This window comes from Microcebus murinus, chromosome 19, assembly GCF_040939455.1.
Source record: "Microcebus murinus isolate Inina chromosome 19, M.murinus_Inina_mat1.0, whole genome shotgun sequence".
In the NCBI taxonomy this organism is placed as follows: Eukaryota; Metazoa; Chordata; class Mammalia; order Primates; family Cheirogaleidae; genus Microcebus; species Microcebus murinus.
In genome coordinates, this window is record NC_134122.1 from 50,614,763 (window position 1) to 50,640,018 (window position 25,256).

Below are 25,256 nucleotides of genomic sequence, written 5' to 3' on the forward strand. Positions count from 1 at the left end.
GAAAAAGCTGGGTGCCCTGGCAGTTGGTAGGGGAGGAAATGTAATGGCTCAGGGAGAAGGGCGGGCTGGAAAGACATGCTATATGAGGCCAGAAGACCTAGCAGAGAATTATGTCCCATGAAAGGGTCCAGATGGCACACCATTCTCCTTGGACACCCTGATGAGAGGGATACTAGCATCACCAAACGTTCAGTGGTGGCCCTCCTCTGCAGGTTAGGATGACAGTCACAGGGCTGGGTTCATTAACATCCCTGGGGAGGATGAGACCTCAAATGAGAAAGGCCTGGTGGTAACACTTCACTTCCAGAAGCCAGGAGCCCACATTACCATAATGACAGGCAAGGAGCAGCCAAGAGGGCTCGACCTGCCAGGAGTTGTGGAGAAAGTTAATAGAACATGGTGGGGTAAGCTGCGAAATTGTTGGGCAGCCAACAAGGCTGTTTGTTGACATCTGTAATAACAATAATAATGAACAAGAATGGAAAAGGAGGCTGAGGGCAATTGTCCCAATAAAAAGTCATAGTCCCTTGCTTACTCCCCAGATCTGAGTCAATTTACAGATCTAGAACCCGAAGAGATTGACCGAAGAGATGGCTGGGTGCCTAGGAAGAAGGATCCTGCCACAAACACTGTGGCAAGTATGTACTGTGACAATTCCTCCAGACACCCATGGCCATTTAACTCAGGTGACTGTGCTGGGGGGAAAGGAATAACTAGACATTTTGAGGACAATTACACATAGGTCTGAGTTGACATGGATACCCAAAGACCCAAAGTGTCATCAAGCTCCCCCCCATCCTGGGCTTTAGAGTGAGAGCCCATGAGAGCCACCGAGACTCTATCCACTGGGGGTCCTTTCCCCTGTCCCCAAGTGCACAATTGGGATTGATATATTCCGCAGTAGGAATAAAGCCCACATTGAGTCCCTAGTCTATGAAGAAGGAGATTCATCGTGGGGGGAAAGCCAAATGGAAACCTCTGAAACTGTCCCCTAAACACACACCAACAAAGTGTGAAAATTGTTATTTTCCAGGGGGTGGGAGGGTAGCGGAGATTAGGGCCACCATTGAAGACCTAAAAGATGTGGGGTTGGTGGTCTTTGTTATATCTTTGTTTAATCACCAGTCTAACTCCTGCAGAAAATGGATGGATCCTGGAGAATGACTATCGACTCCCACAGATTTAACCAAGTGGTACCACCCATTGCAGCTGGTGTGCCAGATGTGCCATCGCTGCTCGGGCAGATTCATCAGACCTGGGTATATGGCATGCAGCTATAGACTTGGCAAATGTGTTCTTTTTCCACCCAGTGAGAAAAGAGAATCAGAAATAGTTCACATTCACATGGACAACAATATTCGGTTATCTGCCTATCCAGTGGAATTTCCATATAGACATCTTCATTTATAACCAAAACAGTAAACCAAGTTCATGTCTGGTCAATCAAGCTGTCTGGGATGTGATGTTGTTGTAGGGCCCAGGTCACTTTGTACCCACGAAGAATGAAACAGCTACTAGGGCAGCTGATTGCCCAAATTTCAATAAGGATGATCTCCATCTTGTCACCAATATGGAATAATTTTCCTGAAATCAAGGGGAGCACAGAATTGACAAGTGAACCATGCTGAACCCTTACCACCTATCCAGGGAAAGTTATATGCCTTGCCTGAATTAATCACCCATTTCAGATATAAAGTAGCAGTGCCCACCTGAGGAACTGCTACAACTACTATTACCAAAGACCTAGCAAATCATATTTCACTTCCATCTGAGCCACCTGGTACATTTACCAATGGTTTAAAAAGTCACTTCATAACTAAAGACATCTAGGACCAAAAGCACCTGAATTATCCAACTATGCTATCTTCTCAGGGAGCTGGAAATTTTGAAATGGAAAAGGGGCTATTTCAAGATCACTGGAGAATCCACATGCTCACATGTCAACACTGGATTACATGTCCAGCTGAAGTAGTCACGGTAGTCAACCAATACAACTGATCTAACAGGGGATGAGGCAGAGGGAGCAGGAGGGGAACTGAGGAAGGCTTCCCAAATATTTCTAATGATAGAGCATAGAGGGGACCAGCAGTATTCTGGAATACATAAGCCATTCTTCACTCTGGCTGCCACCACAGTGGAAGTGACAGAGTTTTGCATAGCCGCTTGTCATTGTAGGCTTTCAGAATGGGATCCAATGATCCCTGCCTCCTGGTATTCACACCTTTACATAGTGCTCTCTCACACTGTTCCAGAGTTGGTCAGGTGACCAATAGAATACAGCAGAAGTAGGTCACTTCTGAGGTCAGGTCATAAGGCACTGTGGCTTTCTTCTTGGTCACTCTCCTACTCTGTTTTAAATCAACTGCTCTGGGAGAAGCAGCCACCATGTCATGAGCAGCTCTACAGAGAGGCCCATGTAATGATCAACCAAAGCTTCCTGCCAGTAGTCACTCGGGTGAACTTGGAAGCAGATCCACTGGCCCTGGTCAAGCCATCCGATGGCTGCAGCTCCGTGAGAGACTCTGAGCCAGAAACACTCACCTAAACTGCTCTTGGATTCCTGGCCCTCAGAAACTATGAAACGTTTATTTTAAGCTGCTTCGTTTGGGGGTAATTTGGTACAAGACAATAAGACACAGTTCTTCTCTTTAACACAGGTAGCCATAAGCTTTAAAATTAATCTTCCTTTACAATGGCTTGGGCAGCTTATATCTCCCTCCAAGTTATCTAAGAAATAATGTGACTGTGGGAGTTTTAATCAATGCTACCGTCTCTCAGTTTCAAACCACCTTTCTATGCTTTGCTCTGCGTTGCATGGGCCTCTGGTGAGGGGCGCTGGTAGGCGGCTGGCAGGCAGGAGGTGGAGGGAGGACCTCCTGGTTCCTGCCCTCCCATCAGCATGAGCATGGCGGGGCTTCTTCACCCCGCAGCAGCACTTGGTTTCAGTAGCAGTGGTTGAATTCTAGCTTGGAGTTTTTAAAACTTTCCAGGACCAGCATCACTGTGCCCCTTCAGAAACATCTGCAGTTCCCCCCTTCAGAGTTCTGAATTCCAGCTCAGTAGGGCTCTTCCCCAGACTTCAAAAATGTTTAAGTTTGAACCTCTTTTCTTTGTTCTCTCAGACCTAGGGGTGATAGCTGCTTCTCCTTCTCTGATACTTCAGTGTTGCCTTTTTGTCTTTTCAGGCCTCGAACACCCAATTTGCAATTCTTTATATTAAATTCTTTGTTAATCTGTCTCCTGAAAACCACCTCCAAGAAGTCTTCCTGCTATGTTCATTCTACCACTACTTGTCTCCTTCAATTTAAATTATAAAATTATAAGCAAATATATATTTCCATTTTTTCTGTCTTTCACTGGATCATAAGCTTTGTGAGGGTAGGAATCATGCCTGTTCTACCATGGATGAACTAGTGATACACAATGGCTAACACATAAAAGGTACTCATTTAATACTTGTTCAATGAATGAATGATGGATGATTCATTGTTGATGGATCAATATCTGAATTAAGTGAGCAATACAACTCCTTTCATCATCAGATGATGAATTCTATTTTGTGCCTGATAAATTCAAAGTGGCCATGCATGGGACATTCCATGTGATAAGACAGAATACCACCCCACCACAGATGTTCACATCTTAATCCCCAGAACCTATGAATATTACCTTTCACAGAGAAAAATGACTTAGCAGATGTGATTAAGTTAAAAGATCTTGAGATGGAGAGAGTACCCTGGATTATCCAGGTGGACCCAATCTAATCACAAGGATCTCTATAAGTGAGAGGGAGAAGCAGAAGAGTCAGAAAAGATATGATGGGGACACTCCTCAAGACAACTTGGAAGTGTATCCCAGGCTGCAGCCTCAACCTTGGCCCCAAAAACTCTATATTTAAAAAAAGGGAAGAAAGAAGAAGAAAGAGAGGGAGGGAGGGAGGGAGGAAGGAAGGAAGGGAGAGAGGAAGGGAGGGAGGGAGGGAGGAAGGGAGGGAAGAGAGAGAGTTGACCCAAAGGGAGCCGACTTAGGCTGGTCGCCTGGGCTTCAGAGTTGCAGCCGCCTCAGCCTCAGCCAGTCAGTCAGTCGCAGGGGATCCAGCAGCTACTGCAGGCCCAGAAGCGGGCCGCAGAGAAGGTGTCTGAGGGGAAAGAACCGCAGGCTGAAGCAGGCCAAAGAAGAGGCTCAGGCTGAAACTGAACAGTACGGCCTGCAGAGGGAGAAGGAGTTCAAGGCCAAGGAAGCTTCGGCCCGGGGCTCTCACAGCAGTTGCAGCACTGAAGTGGAGAAGGAGACCCAGGAGAAGATGACTATGGTCCAGACCTACTTTCATCAGAACAGAGATGAAGTCTTGGATAACCTCTTGGCCTTTGTCTGCTACATCCGGCCAGAAATCCATGAAAACTACCACATAAATGGATAGGAGAAGAAAGAAGTGCCTATTCCATGAATTGGCATTTTAGATGTCCACATGGAATAAGAAGCTTTAGCAAAACTTGAGTTACATTTTTTATGAAAGGCATTAAATTATTTCTGCATATTATATAGTAGATCCCTTCACTTTTTGGAGAGTAGCAAATCTAGCTTCTTTGTATAGACCTAGAGCTCATCTAAAGATTTCATCTTTTTACCTCATATTTCTTAGAAATTTAATAGATATACATTATCTGTTTTCCTATGTCTTTTAGCTCAATTACCATATATGTCAATATTGACTTTTTCTTTCTTAGATCTAGTAAAAAACAAAACAAAACAATTCTTTGAAGAAAGAAAGGGATTAAGTAATTTTTTTCCCTAATGCTTTCTTGAAGGTCAGGGGCTTTATCTATGAAAAAGTAGTAAGTAGTTATTTATAACCTATGTGAAGCAGCCGCTAACCTGAAAGTAGTCCATTCTTGCTAATGGTTAGAACAGTGGATACTAGTGTAATTGTTTGGGCTGCTTTTAGTTTCTCTTACTCAAAATTACTAGAATTCAAAAACTTGTTACATGTTATTACTTGGTGTACTGATAATCATTTAAAAGTAAAGACTCTTTGTCATGAAAAAAAAGGAAGAAGGAAGGGAAAGAAAGGAGAAAGAGGAAAGAAAGAAAGAAAGAAAGAAAGAAAGAAAGAAAGAAAGAAAGAAAGAAAGAAAGAAAGAAAGGAAGGAAGGAAGGAAGGAAGGAAGGAAGGAAGGAAGGAAGGAAGGAAGGAAGGAAGGAAGGAAGGAAGGAGAAGGAAGGAGAGAGAGAAAGAAAAGAAAGAGAGAGACAAAGAAAGAAAGGGAAGGGAAGGGAAGGGAAGGGAAGGGAAGGGAAGGGAAGGGAAGGGAAGGGAAGGGAAGGGAAGGGAAGGGAAGGGAAGGGAAGGGAAGGGAAGGGAAGGGAAGGGAAGGGAAGGGAAGGGAAGGGAAGGGAAGGGAAGGGAAGGAAAGGAAAGGAAAGGAAAGGAAAGGAAAGGAAAGGAAAGGAAAGGAAAGGAAAGGAAAGGAAACATGTGATGATGGAAACAGATTGGAGCGATGTGGCCATTAGTCAAGGAATGAGGGCAGCCTCTAGAAGCTGGAAAAAGCAAGAAAGCAGATCCTCCCTGAGAGCCTACAGAGGGAACACTGTCTTTGATTTTAGACCCAGGACATTTTGGACTTCTGATCCCTAGAACCATAGGATAATAAATATGTGTTATTTTAAACCACTAAGTTTGTAGTAATTTGTTACAGCAGCCACAGGAAACTAATACATCCTAGTAGAGAAGTCCAGTTGGCTGCAGGTTATATTGGGCAGCACTCAGGGGAGAGAAGAGGGTTGAAGATGAAGACCTGGGACTCTTCAGCATACACGCGACAGCTGTGGGAGTGGATGAGCTCACAAAGGGCAGAGTGTGTAGAGTAGGAGGTAAAGTGAACCAGCAGTTTGAGTCCTCACAGTAGTGCAGCCAGGACTATAATGACGTGCAAATGGATAGTGCCTTTTTCCACCTTTCATAGGAAAAGGACTTAGCAGATGTTACTAAGTTAAGCACTTTGTTCAGTTGGGTTTCGGTGGGGAGGAATGCCACAGCGGGAAAGGATAGCAAAGCAGCTGATACAAAGACTTTATCCACTACCTTCCCAAGGTCAGTCAAATAACAAAGACGGACACAGCGTTTACTTTTTTCCCCTCAACATCACCTGGCAATCGAACCACATTTTCCTAGTATATTTATTTTCCCTATTTTACATCTCTTCAAACTCCCTATACCCCTCTCCTCTCCTTTCACTCTGATGATAATCTTGCCTCACAATTCATTGAGAAAATCAGAATAAATCAGAAAAGAACACCCACACCTTACTATTTCCAACTTGTCTACCTCTGTCTCCCTTGCCTTCGATGTTGTCACTGCGCACCTGCATCTGCCTCGCACAGAGATCCTTGTGATTAGATTGGGCCCACCACGCGATAGCGCGTACTGCGTCCTCGGGTTGTGCTAATCTATGGATACTGCACTCTCTTCTCATTTCAGCAGACAGTTGCACAAAATGTAAATTCCATATTGAGTAGTAACTAGATGCATGTTACATCTCATCCCACAACAAGTAACTCGCCTTCCTCTATTTCCCCACCTTCCCTTTGCAAAAAAAAAAAAAAGAGGAGTTCGGAAAACTTAGGGTCATCACTTCGGTCTTTTGTCACGTTTCATTGGCTTCATTGGGCTCAACGCGACGTAAACTATTTAACTTCAACAAGACCAGCGTTGAGAAGCTGGAGGTAAACTTAGCCGCCTGCCGAAGACGGACAGCCAGGGGTCAGTCAGCAGATGCCTAGCACTGCATGCTGGGAACTGTAGTCCGCCGGGGAGACCTGGTCTGGTAGGACTGGTGCCCCGCAGCATGCTGGGAGCTGTAGTCGAGGGTTGTTGAGACCCCGCCTCTGCACGGCTACTGAGCCTCACTGCATGTTGGGAACTGTAGTCTTTTCCAGAGCCCCCGCTTCTGCAGCCTGTAGAGGCGCCAAGACTGCAGCCATTTTAGGTCCGGAGGTGCGGCGGCCGAGAAGCAGAGCGCAGGCGGGCTCAGCCGGGAGCTGGGCCGGCCCCGCCCCCGGGGCGCCTGGCGCCCGCCCCTCGCCGAGGCCCCGCCTTTCCCCACGTGTCTGCCGCCTAGAGGAGGCGCCTCAGCCGGAGCGGGCCCGCCGCTGGCCGACCGCGTCCGCACGGAGTCTCCTGTCGGCGGCGCCCCGGAGCTGCCGGGCTGCCCGATGCTTCCGCCCCGGCCGCCGCGGGCCGGGCTGTGCGCTTAGTGCCCGGCTCAGGCCCCCTGAAGCGCCCGCGGGGGTGAGAGCGGCCTCGGGCCCCGCGGAGACGGAGCGGCGGGAGGACGAGGCGGCGGCCGCGGGGAGGAGGATGGGGGCTAACCAGTTAGTGGTGCTCAACGTGTACGACATGGTGAGTGCGGCCCCTGGCGGCCCCGGCCCGGCTCGGGCCGGCTTCCCCTCGCCGCCGGGCTCGGACCCCGGCCCGGGCGCTTCCTGCCTCGCGTCTCCGCCCCCAGCTCAGTTCTCTGGGGAAGAGCGGGGCCAGGAGGCAGTAGTATTATTTTTTAATTCTCTCCCTCGTCGATGCTCTCGATACTGCTTCCTGCTCAGCCCGAGGGCTTTGGGCAAGGCTCGGGGCGGCCGGACGCTGGCTCTGGGCCCGACCTCTTGGCAGCCGAGCAGTGTCCTTTCCGCAAAGCTTGGGTCGCGCTTCCGACGCCCGGCCCCCGGCCGCCCCACTCCCCGGTCCCGATCGCCTGCGCCCCCAGCTCCTCTTCTGCCGAACCGTGCTTCTCTCTTCGTGCCTAAGTCTTCAAAAACTCCCAAGCCCCTCCAAGTCCAGAAAGTCACAGTTACCCATGCTGCCTATGCTAGAATTGCATCAAAGGTGAGCAGGAGCCCACACACCCTTGCCTGCAAAGGCAACCTCATTAAAATGAATGAGGCTTAAATTTAGCAAGAAAATAGCCCAGCTGAGTAGAGATTAGGTGGTGCTCCTTTCCTAGAAGGGGAAGACCACTTTCCAGGTGATGCAACAGGTGACGTGACCAGAGGAGAGGCAACAGAAGAACTTGTTTATTGTGTCATCTTAACTTCAGAGTGCTGTGAGCACACAGAATCAAGTTCAAGGACTGGTTTGCCTGATAATTGCAATTGAGATACACCCAGAGAAAGTATCCGGTAGAGGATTATGGTTGCAGTTAGATGCATGGTTGGGTGTTTTTGCTTGCTTTTGGTTGATCAGTTTTTGTTCTGTCGAAGATTATCTCTGCCTGTGGTGGTTAAAATTCCTTGTAAGTTGACTGACAAATGAAAAATTCCCCATCGTTATTTTTGTTGGCTTAAAGATGCAGAAGGACAGAAGTACTACAGGTCAGGAGTCTTAACAGTTCTAAACTTTTTATTACCTTGTATTGTTTATACGTTTCTAAATTTACAGTGTAATGTCTTGAGTAGAAAGGGATTCCTTATGCGTTATTTGGGAATTGTGACAGGAGGGTAAAGGGACCACCTGAGATTTAAAGTGAGTCCTCTGATTGAATTCTGGTGTGAGCCTGGAGTTAAAAGGAGATGGTTTAACATACTGAGAAAAGTAGAGCATCATGAAAAAGTTAAAAGAATAATCAGAACAAGAGATCCTAGAAAAGCATGGCACTTTGGAAGATCTTTGATCTATGTCAAGAAATAATTCTCCAGATTTAAGTTTTTTGTGTTTAACTGGACACTTTTGTTTTTCAAGGCTTTTTATTGCCTTTTTACTTTTTCTGTGCCCACCATCTCAGGACATATACTGCTTTTGATTGAGAGCACAGTGTGCCTTTTCTTCTAGAATTAGATTATTAAATCCCTGTATAAATTAGTAGTATGCAAAGGAACTGAAAATGCATTTCTTTGGTATATAGTGTGCTGATTTACATTTTAGATATTCGGTGAATCAGGAAGATACCTTGCTAATTGTGGTAAATTGGGACAGGTTAGAAGTGATATTCAAAACCACTATTTTTTAAGGGTGGAGTGTTCTGAACGATGTTAAAATATTAACTAACAAAGATTTTATTCTTCACATCACTTGTGTAAAGTAGGTAGTTACAGAGGAATCAGGAAACAGGCAGAGAAAAGGGAAAGTGACCTGCACAGACAACTAAAAGTAGGATCTAGAATTTCTAGACCACAATTTGATTCACTATCTTCTTTACTGAATAGCTGCATTTATTTCTTATATATTGTTTTTTCCTATCAGCAGGAGATAAAGCATATGAATGGTTATCAGAATGGTAAATAATTGAATTATTAGACTTCCAATAAACTTGACCTCGTGGGTTTTTTTTTCCCTTTCAGGTTCTTGATTCAGGACTGTATGTTCTTTTGAAGGCTTTGGTCTATGTGTATATTATGTCACTAATTCAGCAACCTACCATTACTTATTTTTTTTGACCCTGTAGAAACCACAAGAATGAGTTAATTGTCCTTTCTTCCTTAAGGAATTTAGAATATCTTAAGGGAGATAAAACAATAATAACAATTTAAGGCAGAATAGCATGATTTTGATAAGAGCAGAAAAGGGTGCAAAGGAGGAGAGTATATGTGGTTATAGGATCAAGGAATACTGAAAGAGAAAAGGTAGAAAACTTGAAGGTAGTATGCATGAGGGCAGAACAATCAGTGTGAACAAAATGGCAGGAGTAGGAAAGCACAGGTTGAATTTAGGAAATATCAATTGGCCCAGTATTAGAGTGTAGGATGCACGAAGGGAGACAAAACAGGAAGTTTGATCAGAACTTCATCAGTTAGATTAGTATTAGGCTTGAGTGAAGGACGGAGGGGACTCTGTGAGCATGGGGCACCATTTAAGTTTTCAAGGAGGGGAATAGTATGATCAGGGTTATGTCTTAGAATGAAGACCAATAGGTTGAGGTACAAATTTGAGGTACAAATTTTTGTCTGTTTTACTCATTTTTCTCAAGTCAGTTTTGGTTTGTGAAATGTTTTTGCTTGATGCCAAGGGTGAATTCCTTTTATCTTTAATAATATTTCCTATTCATCATAGATGCCTTTGATGAGAATTGCCGTCATCTGTACAGGCCTAGTATATCAGCTGGCTGGTTCAAACTTTGTAAATATGAAAGTCAACCTTAGGTTTGCTGTAATAATCACTGTTAATAGGGACCTCTTGCCATGTGTCGTTGTGCCTCTTCGTCAGATTGTCACCTCTGACTATTTCTTCCACTAGGTTGGGCTGCTGCAGATGATTCCTTTTCTTTCATAAGTCTGTTACATATTTGAAAATAATTGTATTGGGATCACCTGTATTAACTTCCTTCTGATGGAGGAATAATATAATCTTCAAAAGGTTATTTAATCATGCATAGTGCTCCTAAATTATTGCTTCCAGTCTTCTCAATGGTTATATTTCTCTTTGTACTTTAGGGTAATCTACCACCAATAAAACATGTCCTTGAGTTTGAAGTCTTGGGAAAGAGGTTATTCAAATATTCCTAATTTACTAGCATATATAGCAAAGCACATGACTTAGATTAGTTTCTTATACTGAGGCAGACCTCTGGTGTAGTTGCTTTAGCAATCTTCATTTTTCATAGATCATGATTTCGTGCTTTTCAGATTATCTTGGCTACTAATGAATTCTTATAAAATAAAAATATGCAGGTGTTAATGTTTGTAAATTCATTCTATAAACAAATTTCTTCCTATTTTTAAATATCTGTACATCATCAGAGGTTTGGCTTTTAGGGTTTTTGTTTGTTTTGTTTTTTATAGAGACAGTGGCATTGTGTTGCCCATGCTGCTCTTGAACTCCTGGCTTCAAGGGATCCTCCCACTTTGGCCTCCCAAAGTGCTGGGATTACAGGCATGAACCACTGTGCCCGGCCCATCTTCAGAGTCTTAAAAGAATAGATATGAAACACTTTCTAGGACTCTTCAGATAAGGCGGTTTTTTGTCTGGACTCCATTCTTTTGACCCTCCTATCTCCATGAGACTGCTCCAAGAGAGTGTGAGGCCACGCAGGTCTGATAAATATGACTTCTTGTACATCAGTAGGTCTAATGCAGACTTTTTAAACAAGGTCCAGATTCTCATATTGCTTCAGCTAAATGATTCCATAATATGTCTAATTAACATGTCCAGGAACAAACTTCTTTCCTTCTCTTCACACTTCACATCCTTCCCTCTCACCCCATTCACCCCTAAAAAACCTTTGTTGTAATTTTATCTTGATAACTAGCACTTTCTTCTACTTAGTTTCCCAAACCTGAAATCTGGGAGAAAACCTAAATTCTTTTTTACAAGCCCTTCAGTCAGTCACCAGGCCATATCTCTTTGTTTTAGTTTGGTTGATTCTGTCTGAAAGTAATAGTTTGACAATCAGTGGCTTAAACTGGAAGGATACTTGTCTTAAGTTAAGAGGTAAACAGGTCCTGGATTAATTTGACAGTTTAGCCACGTCATCAAGAATGCAGACTTTCTAGCCTTCTACTCTGCCATCTCACCATGTTGGCTTTTCCCCTTGGTTTGTCCCCTCAGAGTTGTAAAATGACTGCTGTGGCACCAAACATGGTATCCTCATTCAGCATGATGTGAAGGAAGATAGAAGAGAATGGGGCCTTTCTCTACATCCACCTCTCTCCTTTTAACAGAAAGGAAAAGCTTTGCTAGAGCCATCTCCTTCCCCAAGAGATTATCCAGAATTGGCTCCTGTGTAACTGTGATGAAGCTAAGTAAGCCGATATCTGGCTTTTCTAGCCTTTATGGTAGTTGTGGGTAAGGAAGGCGGAGAGTACTTTATGAATATTCTTTAAATGGGTTACTTTATCTCCGTTTACTACTGATGCTTCTCAAGTTCAGGCCCTCATTATCTCCATTTAAAATTATATTACCCTTACTAGTTTCAATCTCTGCTATTACTTCATTTTAATCCACCTTCCATTCTCTTACCAAAGTAACCTTTCGAAACCTAAGCAATTGTGTCATTCCTCTGCTTCAATTCCACCTGCAGGGCCGGGCGCGGTGGCTCACGCCTGTAATCCTAGCACTCTGGGAGGCCGAGGCGGGCGGATTGCTCAAGGTCAGGAGTTCAAAACCAACCTGAGCGAGACCCTGTCTCTACCATAAAAATAGAAAGAAATTAATTGGCCAACTAATATATATATATATATATATAAAAAAAAATCAGCCGGGCATGGTGGCTTGTGCCTGTAGTCCCAGCTACTCGGGAGGCTGAGGCAGGAGGATCACTTGAGCCCAGGAGTTTGAGGTTGCTGTGAGCTAGGCTGACGCCACGGCACTCACTCTAGCCTAGGCAAGAAAGCGAGACTCTGTCTCAAAAAAAAAAAAAAAAAAAAAAAAAAAAAAATTCCACCTGCAGGATAAAGTGTAATACCCTTTAGATGTGAGCCCTACTTGACAGTTAAAGGCCCATCTCCCACTCCTGCATACACAGTTTGTCTTCACAACGAAACTTTTAGTTATCCAAATAGGCTATACTAATATCCTGGTATTTTTACAATGCTGGTCCTTCTGCCTGAAATGTGCTAGTCCAGCGTTGCTCAGCTGCAGCCTCCTGCTTCTAGCCTTTAGTCATCGGACTTGGGTGAACTTCTGTGACCTAGATGTAATTTCTACATGTCTCAATTACTACATATATTGTGATCTTCTGCATCCCACTAGGCTGTAAGTTCCTTGATAGCATCATATTGTCACCAGTGTCTAGAACAGAGCCTGTCACTAGAAGGTGTTCTATAAATATTTGCTAAAGGAGTGGGATTTTAGCCAGTTTTTATTAGGAGAGGTGCCAGTGTGCAAATGGCATGAAAAGATTGTGTGATCCTCCTTTTTGTGCCAAATACCTATTTCTGTGTTTTTCCCCCTTGTACTTTTACTTTAGTACATTGCTAGATTTTAGCTTTGATTTTTGAAATGGGGTGACCACATGAAGGAGGGAAAGATCGTAGGAATGGGACAGAAAAAACCATATTTTTCTTTGACAAAACTTTTTGGTGTGTGTGGTTTGTTTTTTTTTTTAATACTGTAGGACTAGACTGAGAATTTTTTTTTTAAATAGAGACAGGCTCTCTCTGTGTCACCCAGGCTGCAGTGGCATCCTCATAGCTCACTGCAGCCTCAAACTCCTGGGTTCAAGTGATCTCTTGCCTCAGCCTCCAGAGTAGCTGGGACTATAGGTGTGCACCACCATGCCTGACTAATTTTTAAATTTTTTGTAGAGATAGGGTCTTGCTCTGTTGCCCAGGCTGGTCTCGAACTCCTGGCCTTAAGGGATCCTCCCAAAGCCCTGGTAAACTGGGATTACAGCCATGAGTCACCATGCCCAGTGAGGAAATGTTTTTAATCTGTTTACTTCCTGAAATTGGATTGTAGTCGTTCCTTGGAAGATCATCTTTCCAAAAACATTGTCAGTTCTTGAATTTTATAATAACACAGATTAAGTAGTTAATAGGGACTAATCTTAATTTTCTTGTACCAGTATGCTTCTTGGACCAGTGCCACTTCCATCACCTGATATAAAAATAGTGACCCTCAAGTCTAGCTAAGCAAAAAGGACAATCGTAAATCTGGCCTCCTACATTATCTATGGCATTATCTTTTTGTTGTTGTTGTTTAGTATATATGAAAAAATACAAATATATATGTATTTGTTTGCTATTGCTACAATAACAAATTGCCAAAAACTTAGTGGTTTAAAACAACACAAATTTGTTACCTCACATGTCTGTAAGTCAGATGTCCAGGCAGATTAGACTGGTTCCTCTGCTCCAGTCCTCACAAACCTAAAATCAAGATGTTAGGCTCTGGGGGCAAATCTGCTTCCATGCTCATTCAGATTGTTAACAGAATTCAGTTGTTTATGATTGTGGGTCTGAGGGCCCATTCTTTGCGTGCTGGGAGCCTCTCTCAGCTGCTTAAAGTGTCCTGCAATCCTCCATCTTCAAACCAGCAATGGTGAGTTGAATCCTTTTCTTGGTTCAACTATCTGACTTCCCCTCTGCCATATCTATTCTGCCATATCTCCAGCTGGAGAAAGTTCTCTTCTTTTAAAGGCTCCTGTAATTAAAGGGGACCCACCCAGATATTCCAGGATAATTTCCCTATATTAAGGTCCATAATTTTAATTACATCTGCAAATTCCCTTTGCTACATAACATGTGCACAGTGTCTGGGGACTAGAGTATGGATGTTTTGGGGAGTCATTCTGCCTGTAATACCATCCATGAACAGTATTTTGTAAACCCAGAAATGTTCAGTGTTCCCTTTTAGCAGTCCTTTGACTTAGCATGGAATAAATATTAACCTAGCAACTTAAAATGGAAAATTTGAAGTATTCAAAAAATAAAACATGGAAACTTTTTATGATTGGCAAATATTCAGATTTTAATAGGATCCAAGCAATTGACGACTAAAGCTCCTTCCAGCTGCAGTGGTATACTGTAGTGTATATCAGTTCCATGGCCACATTTATGATTAATAAAGTTAACAAAATAGAACTTTTGAAACAAGTAAATTACTTTTAAAATACCAAGTAGAGCCTACTATTTAGATGAATTGTTTGTTTAATGGATTTTTCTTAAGGTAGGATGTATTTACACTTTCCATTTGTTGACTGTCAGATTCTCTGCAAGATTATTTGAATTCCAAAGCAACATGATTATTCAGATGTCAACCACTTGGTTAATAGAATGCAAAGGGAAGACTGCCAAAATAATCAAACTATAAGAAAGGCAAAAAAAAAATAATAAAGCAGAAATGGGATACATGAAAATAATTCTGTTTCAGTTTATCTGGGCTGTATTTTGTTATATGGTGTGGGGAGGGGGAGGTCCCTACCCTCAGAACAGTAACTTAAAAGTCAGCTAATTGGCTCCATGTTATTTGAAGTCTTTCCTCACTAAATTTTGATGTCATCCTTGTAATACTAAATTCTTGCCCATATAGAATTGTTGATTCTAGCCTTAGTACCTGGTCTATTTTTATTATATTTCGTATTATATTTCGAATCTGGCTAGGCCAGTTTCTCTTCATTATTAAGTTTTCTTGGCCTTCATTTCTTTTTCTAGAAATACTTTATAAGCCTCTCTGAAAAAATTTCATAGGATTTTGTTTTGTTTTAGTTGTGTTAAAATGCACATCACATAAAATTTACCATTGTAACCATTTTTAACCACGCAGTTTAGTAGTGGTATGTATATTCACATCATTGCACAACTGTTCTCTAGAACATTTTCATCTTGCAAAACTGACTGTACCCGTTAAACGATAATTCCCTGTGCCCTCCTTCCCTTAGCCCATGGTAAACACTATTCTACTTTCTGTCTCTATGAATTTGACTAGATGCCTTATATAAGTGAAATTATACAGTATGTGTCCTTTTGTGCCTGGCTTATTTCACTTAGCATAATGAACTCAAGGTTTATCTGTGGTGTAGCAAGGCTGAATAATAATTCACTGTGTATATATACCCCATTTTGTTTATCCCTTCATCCATTGGTGGACACAGGTCACCTCTACCTTTTGGCTGTTGTGAATAATGCTGTTATGTGCACGGATGTACAAATATCTGAGTCTGCCTTCAATTCCTCTGGATATATACCCAGAAGTCCATGGATTATTTTTAAAAAATTGGGCTTGCACTAAATTTATAAATTTGGAGTAATTGACACATTTTCTATCATATTCTTCCCCACACCCCCCTTGATAAAAACAGGATTTTTTATTTTTGGCTTTTGAAACTTTTAATCAGAAAATACATGCAAGTAATAAAATAAGTTAATGTCAAGCTCATCTATTTAAGCTACCTATTAACAGAATAAAGCTAATAAATAAGTAAAATATGGTACATTAAGTGCTGGTAAGTGCTAAAGAGGAAGATAAAGCAGGGGAAGGAGGGACAGTGTAGGTGAAGATTTGTGTAGCTGCAATTTATACTGCAGTTTCAAATAGAATGGTCAAGAAAGGCCTCATCAAGAAGGCATTCCTGAAAGGTGAGGTATACCATGTGGAAAAGAGAAAGTGTTCCAGACAGAGGGTAAGCAAGCAGAAAGGTCATCATGAATCAGGCCACATGCCACCTCCTTAAGTAAATGTACAGCAAAAAACAAGAGAAGTTTTTAAGGCATTTCTGATTTATGTTCTCAAGTAGCTTCATAAGGATCATTGAAAATAGAACAAACATCATAAGCTTTGATTGTGGTTAAAAAAGAAAAAGATAAAAAAAAGAAAATAGAACAAGCAGTACCAGAAAGGGCACAATCTGAGGTTAGGGTAGATTCCACAAGGATGAAAAGCACCATTGCCTAATTTAAAACTACGAAGGGAGGCCGGGCGCTGTGGCTCACGCCTGTAATTCTAGCTCTTGGGAGGCCGAGGCGGGCGGATTGCTCAAGGTCAGGAGTTCAAAACCAGCCTGAGCAAGAGCGAGATCCCGTCTCTACTATAAATAGAAAGAAATTAATTGGCCAACTGATATATATATAAAAAATTAGCCGGGCATGGTGGCGCATGCCTGTAGTCCCAGCTACCCGGGAGGCTGAGGCAGAAGGATCACTCGAGCCCAGGAGTTTGAGGTTGCTGTGAGCTAGGACGCCACGGCACTCACTCTAGCCTGGGCAACAAAGCGAGACTCTGTCTCAAAAAAAAAAAAAATAAAACTACGAAGGGAGTTAGATTGAAAACTAAAGGGAAAACAACAAGATTTAGAAAGTCAGTTCCAATTAGAAAAGTCAAAAGAATCAAGTGCTAGGCAGAAGTTTTTAAAAGTTAAGAATATTCAACCAAAGCCTGGTTTAACTTTCAAATTCTAATAAAGCAAAAAATCCTACAAATACACAAAGGCAAAAAAGTTATTATAAGAGAACAAAAGTCAGGCTAATTTCAGACTCCTCTTCCATGACACCAAAGGCTAAATAAAATGGAGCATTATCTACACAGCATTGAAAGGGAAAAGATATATGCCTAAATGCGATAGCTTCTTCAATTGTCGTTCATGTACAAAAGGGCATAAACAATATCTATGTACCATTCTGGAGGCTAAAAGGTGATTCAGGAACTTAAGAATGAGGTGGTTCAGTGTAAAAGAAAAAGCTACAAATATCAAAACTCATTTAAGATGGCTAAATCTTATTATAAATGTGGTTAAAAACAAAGCCAGTATCGAGAATTAGTCTTCAAAGAGAATAAGCATGTTTTTTTAACCACTTCGGTCGGGTGCTCACCGGCCCGCAACCTTGCCCACAGCCACGCTCACAGTCCGCACATTGACACGAGTCCGTTTTGCACTTGTGTGATGAGAAAAGCTTGAAAGCACTGAAAGCTTGTTTTACTTTATAGGCAGCTTTACTTGTAATGTAAATCAGAATAGGTAACATATGCATGTGTATTTTCATTCCATTCTTTTTAAATGTTCACAATTTTATTTTGATCAATGAAAAATAAGAAAAGTCATATCATGGCTGTCAGCTAAAATCGCTGTGTGCGTTCATCTGTGGCTGTCAATTCGCTCGTACTGAAATGGTTAAAAAATTGAGCCGGGCGCGGTGGCTCTCGCCTGTAATCCTAGCACTCTGGGAGGCTGAGGCGGGTGGATTGCTCGAGGTCAGGAGTTCTAAACCAGCCTGAGCAAGAGTGAGACCCCGTCTCTACTATAAACAGAAAGAAATTAATTGGCCAACTAATATACATAGAAAAACTTAGCCGGGCATGGTGGCGCATGCCTGTAGTCCCAGCTACTTGGGAGGCTGAGGCAGGAGGATTGCTTGAGCCCAGGAGTTTGAGGTTGCTGTGAGCCAGGCTGATGCCACGGCACTCACTCTAGCCTGGGAAAACAAAGCGAGACTCTGTCTCAAAAAAAAAAAAAAAAAAAATTGAATAAACCTTAGGTGAGAAAAGGGGGTAAAATCATCTAGTAGTCCTACATAGGAGGAGGTGAGTGGGTAAATATAATTGATTCTTGTTGGTATTGGATTATATTTGAGTGTATGTAAATTTTTTACATTATCCCACAATGTAAACATTGTTGGGATAAAATCAGACCTGCAAGGAAAAGAACAAAGAAAACATAATCCATATGGTGTAAGAGAGGAAGAAAAAAATATAAAATGAAAAAGAACCAAGCATATAAGTTAAGGAATGACAGTAAATAAGTAAAATCCCTTATTAGGCTTGATGAGTGTATTTATAGTGTCCTTTTCCTTACAGAAATTTTAAGTTATACATGGTCAAACTTTTGGTCTTCTATAACCTTTCAGCTTCATGTCATTTTCTAGAAAGGTTTTCTATAGCATGAAATTATAGAAATAATCTACATGTTTGTTCCCAAGTGGAATGACAATTATCATAACACTGTTTATTGAATGATCCATACTTCCCCATGTTATTTGAGGCACATGCTATAATACATTTAATCTGTACTAAATTGTCATGAATATTTAGGTCTATTCCAATACTTTATGGGCTATTCATTTACTTAGTTGCTTCCTCCTACACTATTATTAGAAGTTTAATTGCAGTAGTCTTCTAGCAAGTTTTGATATCAGTGATGCACATTTCTCTCAGAATTGTATTTTTCTTACATATTCATTTTGCAAATATAATTTAGAAGCAATTTATCAAAAACCTCACTGAAATTTTTTTTTCTACTGCATCTTCTCAGACTTAAGTATAATAACATTACATTTATGAATAATTTGGAGGACGAATTGATAGATGTACAATATTGAGTCTTCCTGTAATAATAAAGGCTAAGGTTTTTTTTTAAGCCAGTCAAATTTAGCATTGGGGGGTTGTATGCCAGCTTTAGTGACAAAGCTAACATTTTTTAGTGTTTTCTGTATGCTAGCCACTGTACTAAGCCATTTCCTCATTATTATCCCTTCTTAAGATGATGAAACTAAGGCTTAGGTGAAAAACTTGTTCAGAATCACATGCTGTAAGTGGTGGAGCACAATCTTGAACCAAGAACTCTTGAGACTAAAATCTGTCCTCTTAACCAGTCCTCATCTCATCCCCTCCATCCCAGGAAAGTGCTAATTCTCTTTTTATTTGTCCTAATCTCACACCCCTCCCTGAACTAACTTCTGCTATGCTCTCTGGAACTCATGCTTGGACAGTGACCAAAAAGATCCCTTATATCCTAAATCTTTTCTGTAAATAATATTTCTGTGATGGTTAATTTTATATGTCAACTTGCCTAGGCCATCATACCCAACTTTAGTCAAACACCAGTTTAAATGTTGCTGTGAAGGTATTTTAAAGATGTGGTTAACATTTAAATATATAGACTTTGAGTAAAGCAAATTAACCTCCATAATATAGATGGGATTTGTCCAGTCAGTTGAAGACCTTAAGAGAAAAGATGGAGGTCCCCAAGGAAGAACAAATTTTGCCTCCAGGTCCGGTCTCAAAATGGAGGTAAAACCGCCGTCCGGTCGCCCCCAGCCCGACTCCGGCCGTCGCCGCCTCTGGGGGGAGGAGGGCCATGATCCAAAGGAACCAGAGCAGTTGAGAAAACTGTTTATTGGTGGTCTGAGCTTTGAAACTACAAAGAGAACATTTTGAGAAATGGGGCACACTCACAGATTGTGTGGTAATGAGAGACCCCCCAAACAAAACGTTCTAGGGGCTTTGGTTTTGTGACTTACTCTTGTGTTGAAGAGGTGGATGCAGCAATGTGTGCTCGACCACACAAGGTTGATGGGCGTGTTGTGGAACCAAAGAGAGCTGTTTCTAGAGAGGATTCTGTAAAGCCTGGTGCCCATCTAACAGTGAAGAAAATTTTTGTTGGTGGTATTAAAGAAGATACAGAAGAATATAATTTGAGAGACTACTTTGAAAAGTATGGAAAGATTGAAACCATAGAAGTTATGGAAGACAGGCAGAGTGGAAAAAAGAGAGGATTTGCTTTTGTAACTTTCGATGATCATGATACTGTTGATAAAATTGTTGTTCAGAAATACCACACTATTAATGGGCATAATTGTGAAGTGAAAAAGGCCCTTTCAAAACAAGAGATGCAGTCTGCTGGATCGCAAAGAGGTCAGGGAGGTGGATCTGGCAACTTTATGGGTCGTGGAGGAAACTTTGGAGGTGGTGGAGGTAATTTTGGCCGTGGTGGAAACTTTGGTGGAAGAGGAGGCTATGGTGGTGGAGGTGGTGGCAGCAGAGGTAGTTATGAAGGAGGTGATGGTGGATACAATGGATTTGGAGGTGATGGTGGCAACTATGGCGGTGGTCCTGGTTATAGTAGTAGAGGGGGCTATGGTGGTGGACCAGGATATGGAAACCAAGGTGGTGGATATGGCGGTGGTGGAGGAGGATATGATGGTTACAATGAAGGAGGAAATTTTGGAGGTGGTAACTATGGTGGTGGTGGGAACTATAATGATTTTGGAAATTATAGTGGACAACAGCAATCAAATTATGGACCCATGAAAGGGGGCAGTTTTGGTGGAAGAAGCTCGGGCAGTCCATATGGTGGTGGTTATGGATCTGGTGGTGGAAGTGGTGGATATGGTAGCAGGAGGTTCTAAAAACAGAAAAGGGCTACAGTTCTTAGCAGGAGAGAGAGCGAGGAGTTGTCAGGAAAGCTGCAGGTTACTTTGAGACAGTCGTCCCAAATGCATTAGAGGAACTGTAAAAATCTGCCACAGAAGGAACAATGATCCATAGTCAGAAAAGTTACTGCAGCTTAAACTGGAAACACTTCTTGTTCAGGACTGTCATAGCCACAGTTTGCAAAAAGTGCAGCTATTGATTAATGCAATGTAGTGTCAATTAGATGTACATTCCTGAGGTCTTTTATCTGTTGTAGCTTTGTCTTTTTCTTTTCATTACATCAGGTATATTGCCCTGTAAATTGTGGTAGTGGTACCAGTAATAAAAAATTAAGGAATTTTTAACTTTAAAAAAAAAAAAATTGCCTCCAGACGAGCTGTAATCTCAGCTCTTCCTGGATCTGCAGTCTGCAGCTTGCCCTGTAGATTTCAGACTTACCAGCCCCCACTGACTAGGTTAGATTCTGTAGTCTGCCATTATCATCACTCTCTCTGTCATACTTGTTTGGCAACCATAGTTAAAATCAGCTCTTCCTCTACACCTCAGCAGCTGAACAGGGCTAGAGAAAAAGGCACAACCGTAGTGACTGATCTCACTTTAGAATTGTGACCACAAACCCCAAGAGGGCCCTAAATACTATCTGGCAAGGCTTCCTTATTTCTCTAGTCAATTGACTTCCCCACTCTCCAAAACAACTACAGTACAATTTGTCATACTCACTCTCCATTCAGTACTTTGAGCTTGGTCTCAGAGATGACCTCACAGCTTATTTCACTGGAGGAAAAAAGCAATTGACTAAAACAACAACTCAAAGTACTGAAGAGAAAAAAAGGCAATTGAACTTTCATCTTTCCTCCACCACTGGTCTACTGAGTCTGCCTTCCCTCCTACTACATGGAATGTATTGTCCATGTCCCTATCTGAGATGAAGCCTCCCACCCTGTACTAGATCCCATCCTTTCTATGCAAGGACTTCTCTCAGAATTATCACCACTCTCTTCTGCCTCAGTTTTTTTCCTATCTACTGTATCATTCCAATCAGCAAATGCATATGCTATAATATTTTCCAGTCTTCATCCATTTAAACTGAGAAGTAGTATTATACTTTAATATTATCTCTATTTACCATCAACCTTATTGTACCATGCTCTCAAGTTGGAAGTTTGTCCTTTTAAATCACCTTCTTTGGAAAGATATTACTTTTAAGAGTCCAACAAATAAGAAAGGGAGCAAGAACTTGGTATTTCAGTCCCATTCATTCGGACCTGTTGCTCTTTTATCAAACAATAATGCAGCAGTGTAGGTTTTTAAGTTTCTCACTCTGCATTGACCTTGAGGGCAGAGACAGTGTCTTACTCTTCTTTTTATCCTTAGAGATTGGTACATAGTAATTGCTTTAAAAAGGTTTGCTGTACTTGCCTGAAGTTCCCCCAGTACTTGCCAGCCTGAAACAATTCCTGTCCCCACTGTGTGGTCTTGTTCATTGCTGCTGCTCGAGGGAAGATAAAGTAGCAGCACGTTGTGGGCACCAGCAGTGGCTTCTGTCTTCCAGCCTCTGGCTGCTGCTAACCTCTAGGGGCCCCCTTCTCTCTGTCTAATGGGTCTCCCCAGCCTGTCAGGTGGCAGGTGAGAGCCCTGAGCTATCTGCACGGGTGCAATGTAAGAGTCAGGACTGAAGAAAGGGCAAGCCTGCTATCTGGAATCTGTTATGATAAGAGGTAGTATAATGCAGTTCTTTGTCTTTGTGGTATACCCTGGAATCAAGATGTGTGGATTTGTATCCTATCTTCTGCTTTTTAGCTGTGTGACCTTGGGAAAGTTACTTTACTTCTCTGTGCCTCTGTTCCTTTCTAATACAGGAATAGTAATGGTACCTAGTTCATAGGATTATTGTGAGAATCAAATGAGTCATTTTAAGTATAAAATGCATAGAATGACAAGCTGGCACATGATAAGCACTGGAAAATATTATAATAGCCATTGTTATTGCCATTGTCATTTGCAGGAGTATATAAACTAAAGGAGCTGCCATTTGTGTGTTTTCAGCAGTTGCAACACTGAGTAACTTGATCTTTGGAATGTCCTCATTTATTATCTGAAGGAGTGTTAACACTACAGAGAACAAAGTTCTACCCAAATTGAAGCATTAAAATCAGGATTGCTATAAATGATATTGATCTCAGAACTGCCTCTAGTATCAAAATTGAGTGTTAGATTTTTAAACAGACATAACTTAAAATGGCATTAAAAGTAAATCAAACAGTCTATGCAGCTTAGAAACACAGCTAAAGATCTCTTTATTCTATATTCCATGAACTAAAACAAGAAGTATCAATATAAAGTTTTGACTGAGTATTTTGCCAATTTCCATGTTATATAATCATACATAATTCTATATGGTTTTATTTTGTTTTGTTATGTTTTATCTATTTTTTGTGTCTTGGCTTTCTGAATAAAATGATTAGTTCATTGAAAAAAAAAAAAATCAGGATTGGCTGGGCGTGGTGCATGTCTGTAGTCCCAGCTACTGGGGCAGCTGAGGTGAGAGGGTCGCTGAGGCCGGGGATTGCAGGCCTCTGTGCGCAGTGATCAAGCCTGTGAATAGTCACTACGCTCCAGCCTTGACAACATAGTGAGACCCCAACTCTTTAAATAATTTTAGAAAGCAGGATTTTGTGTTTGACACTAACTCCAAAATCTTCATCATAATATATGTATAAAATTGAGATTAGTTGTATAGCCCTTTTTCCCCTCCTGTGTTAGAGCTGACATCTGGTCTTCAGCCTTTCAGTCAAATGAACTTACTGAACTAGTCTATAAGTCTTTAAATGTTTGTGGAAAGTGTAAAAATAATAAACATCTTAGCTTGAGATTGGTTTGTACATACTTTGATGTAATTATAATTTCTAGCTCATTGTTCAATAATACATTAAAAGAACCATCAGATAAAGAATTTATCATGTTTATTGTCTCCAGCACGGGGTTTTCTCTTTTTTTGCTTCCAGCTCCTCTCTACTACCCTGGTACAGGCTGGACATGTGATTCTTGTGGGGTGTGGGAGAAATGTGTGTGTTGGGTTGGGTTGGAGGGACAGGTCGTGGTGAGAAAGATTGGGGGCGGGGCCTGAGTACTACACTGCCTGCCCTGCGCTGGAGGAAGCAGCAGCTGGAACAGCTGGCTAGGGAGCCACTTGCATGTCTCTGGGTTTTTCTTTTCTCTTCCACCACCTCTTCCCCCAGCCTATACTTGCCGCCCTCTTAACCCTCATCCTTCCCTCAAGCCCCCACCCGTAGTCCACTGCAGTTCAGCCCAGCCTGGTGGCTCCTGGGTCCCCGCAGGCAGTTATTAGAGCAGAAGAAGGGTGGGGGCACCGAGGTGGGAGCGACAGGTTGGAGGGGCCCTGGCTCCAGCGGTTCTCCGTATAATCTCTTGTATGTATTCTAGCTTACTGAACAGTGTAAAAAGAGTAGTCTAGTTGAAATGCTAGTTTCCAAAAGGAATATATATCCTCTAGATTTTTCCTCTTCAGATACAGAGTTAGGTTACAGTCCCCAGAATAGAAGATTTCTGCATTACTAAATTAGCTATGAGATGGGCACATTATATGATAATTAGGCAAACAGTAAGGGCAGCTGCTTTTAGCTTGTTACGTGAGGGGGCCACCATAATTTCATGTTTTAGGGAAAATGGTGAATTAACAGTAATAACCTCCATCTTATTCTAAAGTTGTTCAGGATATTTTAAGATCATGTAAAGAAAATCAAGGCCAATGAGGATATCTATTAGGAAGTAGAGTTGCGTGAGAGAGAAAGCAGTAGGTGAAGGTTGAGAACCCTGGGCTTTATTTACAGCTTAGCCGCTCATTGTGTGACGTGGGGGAAATTACTTGCCTGAACATCCCTAACGTAATTTACATATTTTACATGGACTGTGATTGTGAAAGACAGAATAAGTTGAAAGTACACTTTAGAGTGACATCCCAAAAATGAGTTATTAATTTACTGTGTGTACATGTTCTGTTTTAACGCTTATCAAATTGTGTTTATACATGACTTTCTTAACAAAAAAAAAATTGTGATTGTTTATATTGTTAATGAGTTCCTTATGGACAGGGACTGTGAATTAGTCATCCTTGCATCTTTGTATCCCCACTGCCTAGCAGAGTTCCTGTCACAACATAGGAGATGTACATATATTTTGTTCAATAAAGTTTTGTTTATAATTTTGCTGGTTAAGTAGACATTTAAAATGAGATTTAAACTGAGATGCAATTTAGGGGGGACCCTTCTAAAACAGTGTTTCTCAATTTTATCTTGAACCAACTAAGAAACAGATTTTACATCACACTCAGTATACACACACATAACTAAAATCAGATGTTCAGGAAACACTTTATTATGTGTCCTCCAAAAAGTTCTATTCCATTATGTTTCATTCATTTAAAATAATACTGGTGCAACCCACTGAAATAATTTCAGAATTCTCTAATGGGTTGCAACCTGCAGTTTAAAAGACATTTCTCAATGCAAGCTCATGTTTGCTTCTATGTTTGCTAGTGCTTGGCACATAGTAAGTGTTCAATAAATATTTGTTGAATGGAGATGCTTTTTCCAATGGGTCACATTTAAGAACAGGACAGGGTAAACATTACATCCTCATTGCTACATTTCAGCTCATTAAGTATTTG

The 25,256-nt window shown here is 41.6% G+C and overlaps 1 protein-coding gene and 2 pseudogenes across 2 annotated transcripts in view; all 3 read left to right on the forward strand.

Annotated features, from left to right (window-relative positions):
- The first annotated feature begins 331 nt into the window (after positions 1-331).
- LOC142862379 (V-type proton ATPase subunit G 1 pseudogene) lies at positions 332-4,420 on the forward strand (annotated as a pseudogene).
- A 2,802-nt stretch (positions 4,421-7,222) lies between these two features.
- The window catches only part of DESI2 (desumoylating isopeptidase 2), a 60,427-nt gene continuing 42,393 nt past the window's right edge, over positions 7,223-25,256 (forward strand). For both annotated transcript variants that reach the window (XM_012751304.3, XM_075995531.1), the window contains exon 1: positions 7,223-7,402. In XM_012751304.3, the coding sequence (XP_012606758.2) occupies positions 7,361-7,402 (42 nt within the window). In that variant the 5' untranslated portion in view covers positions 7,223-7,360. The remainder of the gene's footprint in view (positions 7,403-25,256) is intronic.
- LOC142862464 (heterogeneous nuclear ribonucleoprotein A3 pseudogene) lies at positions 16,513-23,054 on the forward strand (annotated as a pseudogene).